Source organism: Haematobia irritans, chromosome 3 (assembly GCF_050003625.1).
Source record: "Haematobia irritans isolate KBUSLIRL chromosome 3, ASM5000362v1, whole genome shotgun sequence".
Classification (NCBI taxonomy): Eukaryota; Metazoa; Arthropoda; class Insecta; order Diptera; family Muscidae; genus Haematobia; species Haematobia irritans.
In genome coordinates, this window is record NC_134399.1 from 36539621 (window position 1) to 36549765 (window position 10145).

Sequence of the window (10145 nt, forward strand, 5' to 3'; positions counted from 1 at the left end):
ATTTCTGAGGGTTTCAAAGCTTCTCTAAGTGGTTTCACTGCAATGTGGAACGCCGTTCGAACTCGGCTATAAAACGGAGGTACCTTGTCATTGAGCTTAACATGGTATCGGGCAGCACTCAGTGATAAGAGAGAAGTTTACCAATGTGGTATCACAATGGACTGAATCTAGTCTAAATGAGCCTGATACATCGGGCTGCCAACTAACCTAACCTAACATACATAGGACCGCATGGTAAGGGTCTGTGCCTAATATGTGGAAGGACGGACTGTGACTCTAATATCCTGGGCTGGTAGTCGAAAAAAAAACAACCCAAAGACTACTTTACCATTTATTATAAATTCCCAACAAATCAGGTATCAGAACAATTATTAAAAGTGGTCCTTCTTTCCATGTTTTTACAAGAATTTTCGCTTCTAAGGGAATAGGGATGATGGCCAGCCTCCTTTGGACACTTGCTTGACTAGGCCATAAAAATTTTGTACAATGGTCCTTTGAACAAATGTAGGATAATTAAAACTTTGTTGCCATGCTTGTTGTTGATGTTACCAATGGCAAACAATGAATGGCCCAAAATTAAATGTTCGTTTGCCATGGTCACACACATTTGTAGCCATGGCTAAACTATCATAGCAACTCTACTCCATTCCATCGCCATCACCATCACCACCACCATCCAAACCACCCTAATGTAGATAATTGAAATATATGATTATGAATATTTATTATTGTCGAGTGACTGAAGTTTGGGTGTCGTTTCTCTTCTCTAATGTGTGTGTGTGTATGTGCGTTGAGTACATTGGAGCGTAATTAAAATCAAAATAAATGTGTACAAGTGGGCCCACTTGCCCACACCCCTGAAAAATTCATTAATATCGCACGGCTTTTGTTTTAGTCCAAAGGGACAAATCTCTGGCTAAGATAGTCAGACTGACTGGGGGCTAGACTGGCTGGGTCCAACGTTTGATATGTAAATTAATGAATTATTGTTGTTGTTGCTTTTGTTTTTGTTGGAACAATTTCTGTTGTTGAGATTATTAATTGAGTTTTGTAGTTTTTGTTTGTTGCTTTTCTCCAAATGGGAATTTCCATTTTACCCTTCGAAGAGTGGGGAGGTATGCTCAGCTTGAAGGGTCCTAAGGCCAGTAATCTAATAGTTTTGATTATATTTAATTAAAATGAATATATTGTTATTATCACACCCTCCCCAAATCCCTACTTAGCAAACTTTTGTTGTGCCGAATTTAGTTATTCATTTTTCATAATTTCTATTTTATTTTGGCTTTTTATTACAGGATTTTCAGCCGACTGCGATGATGAAAGCAGTGCTGCCAAACGTCGACGTTCTCGTACCAATTTTAATTCATGGCAATTGGAGGAATTGGAACGAGCCTTCTCTGCCAGTCATTATCCGGATATTTTTATGCGTGAGGCTTTGGCCATGCGTTTGGATTTGAAGGAGAGTCGTGTTGCGGTAAGTTTAGTTTTAAATGGATGCGTAAAAAAAAGAACAAATTGGAAATAAAGTTATAGAAATCCCTTCGAATGAATTGAGCCATCGGCCTTGGTTTTGATACCAATTTCGGCTGAACTCCAGATAGTTTTTTAGTCCGTTTTAAGCTCCTCTCATTAATATTGGTGATATTTCTAAGGATTTAAAAGCTTCTCCATTGAGATGGTGAATCAAAAACTTGATTTTCTGAATTTACAAAATTATGAAAATTGACTACACACAAAAAATATCAATTAATTTGATTGGCAATACAATTAAAATTATGTTTAAATTTGAGCTAACAACGTAATTTGTAAACACAATTACGATTTTAGTCACTTTAGCAACCAATTTTGTTATACCAACAAACATTTTGTTATATCAACAAAAAATTTGTTGAACTAAAAAATTTTCTCTAACAACAATTTATTGTTAGCTCAAAAATTATAATATTATTTTGTGTGTATGTCGACTTCGACTATTCTGTTGAACCGTTGAGCTCTATGAGGAATGTGGTAGCTCTGATTAAAGAGAAAGTCACCATCTGTCATACTACAATAGACTACTTGTTTGCATTAAAAAAAAAAAAAAACAAAAAATCGACTTATCCACAGTTGTAAAAGAAATTGTACAAAAATAATTCGATTAGTCGAATGTCAACTTTTTCGCATTAAAAAAAAATCAAAAATCGACTTATCTACATTTGTACAAAACAAACTCGACTTTTTCAAATAAAAAAAAAAGATTTTTCCAATGTTCTAATTTTTTTATTTACTTTATAAATTTTCTATATATACCCTATTGTTATAGTTTTCTAATATTATACGCTTTGTTTCAGATAGGTATGGTTCCAGAATCGACGTGCCAAAGTTAGAAAACGTGAGCATACAAAGAAAGGACCTGGAAGACCTGCCCATAATGCCCAACCACAGACATGTTCTGGTGAACCAATCCCGCCCAATGAACTGAAAGCTAAAGAGAGGTAAGCAATAAAAAGTTAATCTTATAAAATATAGAGGAAGAATAGTCAAAAAATTAATATATACACAAAAAAAATATCACCAAAATATTTTCAATTAAACAGTTAATTGAAGCTGAAACTTTTTCAATTAAAACTTTAATTGATATAATTAACTTTTTAAACAAACTAGAAACATTAAGTCAATTAGGTCAATGATTGAACATTTATAAAATTTCAGTTAAAAAATTAATTGATACAATTAACTTTGTATTTAAATTCGGGAAACTTAAAGAGTATTGATTTTTTTAAATTTTTAATAAAATGATTAATTGACTTTAATAAAAAAAGTGATTGAAAATAGTTACGTCTTTATTTAAAAATTAATTGTTACAATATTTTTTTTTCAGCAAACTAAGAACAGAAACTTAGTTAAGAAAATTAGTGAACATTTTTAGCGTTTTTATAAAACAATAAATTAACTTTGTATTTAAATTCGGAAGACTTAAAAAATATTGATTTTTTTTGTAAATTTTTAATAAAATAATTATTTGACCTTAATAAAAAACGTGATTGAAAATAGTTGCGTCTTTATTTAAAAATTAATTGTTACAATATTTTTGTTTTCAGCAAACTAAGAACAGAAAGTTAGTTAAGAACACTAGTGAACTTTTTTAGCGTTTTTATAAAACAATTATTTGAAAATTTTAATTGATATCGATTGCAAAACTCAATTTAATGTTTAACTGTTTTAATTAAAAAGTTAATTGGATTAAAGTTTAAATAAATAATTAATTGAAGCAATTAAAAAACTAATTGCGTTTTCCAATCGATACAAAATTAATTTTGAATTAATTCAATTAAAAAAGTTATTGATTTTTACATTCAACACCAATTACATTTATAATTGAATCAATTAAAAAATTAATTGAAATTTACAAAACAAATCAATTAATGTTTTAATAAAATATTTTTTTTCATTCCCAATTAAAACTGTGATTGTATATCCAATTAAAATCGTGATTGAAGATATTTTGATTAAAAAATTAATTGGATCAATTCAATTCGTGATTGAATCATACAATTTTTTTTTGTGTGTACTTAAATACAAGAAAACATTTTTCTGTGGAAAAAATCCTTAGAGACAAAAATCTCAGATGTATTCTAAAATTTAGTTAAAAAATCTCAAAATTTTCTCTTCATACAAAGAAATTTTCGTTAATGAGATTTTAATTAAATTTTTTTAATTAAAATTTTAATCAAAATTGATCCAATGATATTTTTTTTTCGAAACATGTTCATAAAGATAATGAAAATTTTTGTTAATTGCACGAAACATTTCGTTGTTTAATATAAAATTCGGTATAAAAATGAAAAGTTTCCTTATATTAACGAATTAATATAAGCGAATTCATTCGCTCAATTTTAATGAACATTTCATTGATATAACGAAGTTGTTTACTATCAGTGTTTACAAGGTTATGCCTCCTGGTATGAGGATTTATGACATTAAAAGTCCTTTTGTGGGGAAATACCATCTTATTGAATTCCAATATACTTCTCATATACTTTCTTCTCATTGTACTGGTAGAAAAAGCTTCATTATATTAAGGAAATGTGTCATTAAAATTAGGCCATTGCAGCTAATTCGTTAATATAACGAAATTGTTCGTTATTATAATAAATTTTCTGTTAATCAATGAAAAGTTTTGTACTATTAACGAACATTTTCACTGTATTAATGGAATCCATGAGCATTTTTATCCATGAACATTTTTTGTTGGCTCAATTTTAATGAAATTTTCTTTGTTTATGTGTATTTACATTTTAATGAACAACTTCAGTTGAAATTTCCTACATAAACTAACATCTTCTTCTTCTTTTCATTTTATTTTCGTCCTTTCAGAGCTCGTAGACGAAAGAAACTAGCCAAGGCCATTGATAGACAAGCCCGCAAATTACAAGCCAAAGGCATTACAGTCGATCTGGAAGCCCTCAAGGCCGAATACATATCACAACACAAGGCCAATGGTACTTTCTCCGATTCTGATCTCGAAGATGATAGCATACAAATCGATGTTGTGGGTGGTACGGAAAGCGACGATGACTGTGATGATTTTGCTTTCCGGAGTCCGCGTGACAGTGATCTGGCCAACAACAGTTACTCGCCCAGTGGCAGTCCGAATGGCCTGGGCAGCCCTATGTCTAATGGTGGTGGAATTGATGCCTCACGAGATGATGATAACAACAGTAATCATCATATGCATATGCATATGACCAATGGTCATGAAAGTTGTGATGTCAAACCGTTCCTATTTCCCGGAAGAGCTGCAAATTTCCAAATTAAATTACAAAACACCTCATCGTCATCATCATCGCCCTCACCGAATCACCAGCAAACCTCACCAATTAGCATACGGCGCAGTAATCCGTTTAGCATAGAATCATTGCTATTCAACAACACGTGAGTCCTGTAGGTTCCTGAAGATGATCTGTGAAGAAAGTACCAAAAAAACTGAAAAACAAAAGAAAGCCAAGAATCATTATCAATCAACAAAATGTGTGAATTTTGTTGGCAGTTAATCATGGGAGCTAAAAAAAACTTAGAGTGTTAGCCCCAAACTTCCCTAAAATCCTCAAGCATTCGCTATGTAACCAACGCCTCTTTGGACCCCGGAGTAAAAAACAAAAGAAGTGATCCCACCTTTAGGAACCGGTGACAAATGGCAGCTCATTAACATAAGAGGCCATTGTTCCATGTTAAGTATGGCTTAAAGTCAAGTAATGTGTGTGTGTATGTGGAGGAGGGGGAGTGGAAACAAGATGAAGACATAATCATTAAGGCTAAAAAAAAATCCAGAGAAAAATTTTACCAACATGTTCCTTTTGTGTATTAACCAAGTTAGCAAGCAATACCCCTCCCCAAATGAAAGCTAAAAAATTTTTCTTTTCTTTTTTTGTTTACCTTCAGTTCAATTTTCCCCTTTTTATTAGCATGCATACAAGAAAAGAAAATGAAATGAAATAAACTCATAATGAGATAATTGTATTGTATTTTGGAATTTAATGACCCTATCGATTTAAAGTTATTGGCTTTGCTAAGGAAATTAAAGTACTACCACTCCAACGACAACGTTCACTTCTTGGGCACTTTATGGCCTCAGCATTATCGAAATTAACAAGTCATTCATATTTGGCTACCGCGGTCAAAATCTGATAGGGAGACCATCATTATATTTAATATCAAGTAAATTCAAAACAAATTGCCTTGGCAATATGAATAATTGACTTGTACTTGGCAGAGAAGAGTAATCAAGGGCGATTTGTTTTGCATTTAATGAAATACAAAAAGAGTGAATGTAATGTTGGAAATGTGGCTAATATGGGCTACACAGTGGGTTAAAGACGAGTCAAAGTTATGTATAAAATTAAATTTCGGAATAACATTTAAAAATTGAAAAAAATCTATGAATTTTTATATTTGGAAAATGTACAACTGCGGTAGATTAATATTCAATTCAATTGCATTACATTAAATTCATTTTTTATTAAACTAAACTAAATTGATTTAAAATAAAAATAAATTAAATTAATCTCTCAAAAATTAAATTAAAATTCACATAATCGTTGAATTGTTTTCCTTAGTATATCATATATGTACATACATATATGTGCTTGTTGACATTTCATTTTATGACTCTCTCTACCTAAGCCTAATATCTTAATGATGAACTCATATAACTCACCTCTCTCATCCACTGTACTCTTGAATTATATTCTGTAACTGTAATCGCGTAACTAATAGAGGGAAGTTCGGTAATGTCATGACTACCAAAGTAAATTCATAAAACCGGGTAATTGGTAATTTGATTACAACAAAACGACAAATGAGAATATTAAATAAAATCACCATCAATTGACTTACCATGATGGCTTTTTGTGCGTTGTGTTGTGTTCCTCAGCTATGCATCATCATGCACGGGCTATGGTTGAGTGTCGTTGGTAGTGTAGTTGGCCCATTTCTGCCATAGCCAACAACACGCCATTGACATTGTTGTTGGCTTTAGCTCTTTGTAGTTTTTATTATTGGCCATATAATACAACACAAAAACAATTCACTTTACATATTCAATGATGGCCTCTCTCCCTCTCTCTCTCTCGGAGCACCATTCTTTGTTGTAGTTGTTGAATTTCATATGGGAGAAGAACCGGTAGTAAAAAAAGAGTTAACTAACAGTGAACATGGACATAAATTTTGTTCGGTAATCAATCGTTTTGTTTGTTAGGTTATTCGATTACTCTCATTATAGCCGATTGGGGGCGGAGGAGTTGTATGGCTGGGTGGATGGATGTACGTATGTATGTATTTGTTTGTGTTATTATACTTTCTCAATTGTGTTTGATTTTATAATTTCTCTTTTACATGTTAAATATTGTTTATTTGCCTTTATTTTTTACGTATTAAAATTATCCTCTCGTTAAAAAAAAGTGTCAATATAATTGAAAATGGTATTAAAATTAATTGGATTTCTATTGTAATATCTGTTATATTGTTTTATAAGTTTCATTTATTTAATTTAGAAAAAAAAAACAAGATTAGCCGAAATTTATTTGTCCTTTACACACACACTAACATATTTGTCACTTGTATTATGGTTCAAATAAACTTTTTGCATGAATTATAAAAAATATATTTAATATATTTTAGGGCCATAAATATAAATTTAAAAACTTATATTTTTTGGAAACATACACGAGAATTATAAAAAAGAAATTAAAAAAAACATAGAAATCTATTCACGCTCGAAAGTACGAATGACTACATTCTTTTCTGAATGAAATGTCATATTTATATGGAGAAGTAACAAACAAATCCAAAATATTGAGAGCTATCTAAACTGTAAATGCTATTTACAGTAAAAACTCTCATTACCAAATAATTTTAGAAGTTTTTGGTAATCACTTACTATTAAATGAAAATCTTGTTTGCCTTCGCAACTGTCATTTCCTCTGAGTAAATCCAAATGCAATGTCTTGTCCACGCTTGCAATTTAGATTTTGTTATTGCTACACACAAAGAAAATTTCATTAAAATTGAGCCAACGAAACTATTTCATTGATATAATGAAACATTTTCATTGCGACAATGAAAATATTTGTTAATAGTACGAAACGTTTCATTGATTAACAAAAGATTCATTATAATAACGAAAAATGTCGTTATATCATCGAATTTATTTCATTGGCTCAATTTCAATGACACATTTCGTTAATATAGCGAAGTTTTTTCTATCAGTGTAATGTTGGAAATATTTCCATTTAACAGTAATTGGTTAGCAATTTTGAACTAAGTTACCTCGATCATTTTTTGGTAAAAGAATTTTTGTTGGGTTGCAATTGAACAACTGAACAAAGGTTAAAGGTTTTTAGAATATTGCATTTGTTCGCTTGATGGTAGTGTTGCCAACTACATTTCAGACACTTGTTCACACAAAGAAAATTTCATTAAAATTGAGCCAACGAAAATTTTTCATAGATATAACGAAAAAATTTCATTAATACAATGAAATAAATCGTCAATAGTACGAAACGTTACGTTGATTGACAGAAAATTCGTTATAATAACGAAAAATTTAATTGTATTAACGAATTTGTTTCATTGGCTCACTTTTAATGAAACATTTCGTTAATATAATGAAACTTTTTCTATCAGTGTTCTGTCAGTTAAAGAGGTTAAATATTTTTCCGAATTTTTATCGTCAAATTGTATGGATATTAGGGATGCCAGATTTTGAAGAGGCAAAAAGAGCACATTCAGCTTATAAAAAGAGCACATACGAAAAAAGAACACACTTTTTCAAATAAAATAAAAATATTTAATTCCAATTTATTGAAAGATAATTCATTTAAACATAACAAAAAGTTTCATAATATAAACATAAAATAACCCACTTTCAACTCAAGCTAATTTTCTTACAATACTTTGTAAGTAATTTTTTTCTTACAATACTTTGTAAGTAATTTGTGAAAAAATTTATTGAAAGAAGTTTGTTTACATTTAGAACAGAGTACAAAGTGAAGAAGCAACATCGGCGTGCTCTTCTTCGACTCTGATATATAAAGTAAAACACTATTGAATTAGAAAATTACGGCGTAGGAAAATCTCGTAGTGTGACATTTACGTATGTTCAGTTTACTTTTACCATTTATTGAATCGCGTTGGAGTAATATTTGTTGTGATGCATAAAAAGAGCACAAAAAGAGTACTTAACTAAAAATAGAGCACTTTTGCGTGCTCTTTTAGCCTATTGTAAAAAAGAGCACATGTGCTCTGTAAAAGAGTACGTCTGGCATCCCTAATGGCTATTTACAATAATTTCTATATTCAACTTTACAATTTATGATTTAATTTTGTTAAAAAAAAATGATTCAATATTTTAATCTAATTTTTTTTTTCAAATTCATTTAAAATGATAATTGAAAAAATATTTTTTGGTGTGTATGTAAATATTTGGTTGGTAATGCAACAACAAGTATTTTTTTAATTGAAGCAATTAATTTTTTAATTGAAACAATTAATTGTTTGATTGAAACAATTATTTTTTAATTGAAACAATTATTTTTTATTTTTAAATTCAGTTATGGTTTCAATTAAAAACAATGTTATTATGGGTTTCTGTGCTTAGGAGACTACACTGGTAGAAAAAGTTTCGTTATATTAATGAAATGTGTCATTAAAATTGAGCCAATGAAACAAATTCATTGATATAACGAAATTTTTCGTTATTATAACGAATTTTCTGTTAGTCAACGAAACGTTTCGTACTATTAACGAACATTTTCATTGTCTTAATGAAAATGTTTCGTTATATCAATGAAAAATTTTCGTTGGCTCAATTTTAATGAAATTTTCTTTGTGTGTAGTTTAGAAAATTTTGTCTTTTGAGGTGGGTATTAAGTTTGAGATTACATGCCAAAATCGGAAACAAATCTGTAAAAGCAGAATAAAATTATAACTTTTTTTCTGGCAAAATTTATTATAACTTGAAGGGGATGATCCGAAGCCACAAACGTAAAAGGAATTATTAAAGAAAAGTTTCGGTGAAAAAATAACTATATTAGAGGGTTCATGCAGAAACTAGCCCAAAATATTTCCATTTCCATTTCCTTTAATTTTATTTATTTATGCAAAAATAGTGAACCTGAACCATTTTACAAAGCAGACATGTGTGCTCAAATAATTCTATTGTAAATAATATTTAAAAATTCTAATTTCCCATTACACTCTTGTATACATATCACCTAATGTGTAATTAGTATTCTGGTATAAGGTATATATGTTTCTATAGTAGGAGAAACTAGACTTATGATGTGTTATAATTTTCCGATTAACTAAACCATACACACACACAAACTCTTCTCTTTCTCTCTCTCTCTCTCTCTCTCTTGGTTTAGTACTATAGTACTCAAATTAGTTGAAAATCTTCTACTGAATTATTTATATATGTTAGTCTTGTATTTATTACACAAAATGCTTTATAATTTTAATGAAAAGAAAAATCTCACAAAAATCTAAACCATTCAAAAATTGTATAAATTAGATGAAGAATAAATAAATCACAGAATTATTATTATTATTATAGTACTGCATATAATATAAGAAAACCAGACAAACAAATACACTTATAGCCAGTG

General features: G+C 29.8%; 1 protein-coding gene across 1 annotated transcript in view; it reads left to right on the plus strand.

Annotated features, from left to right (window-relative positions):
• The window catches only part of unc-4, a 30791-nt gene extending 21818 nt beyond the window's left edge, over nucleotides 1-8973 (plus strand). Inside the window, exons 2-4 of the mRNA XM_075300500.1 lie at nucleotides 1296-1474; nucleotides 2335-2474; nucleotides 4357-8973. Coding sequence (XP_075156615.1) covers nucleotides 1296-1474; nucleotides 2335-2474; nucleotides 4357-4918 — 881 coding nt within the window. The 3' untranslated portion in view covers nucleotides 4919-8973. The remainder of the gene's footprint in view (nucleotides 1-1295; nucleotides 1475-2334; nucleotides 2475-4356) is intronic.
• Nucleotides 8974-10145: the final 1172 nt, after the last annotated feature.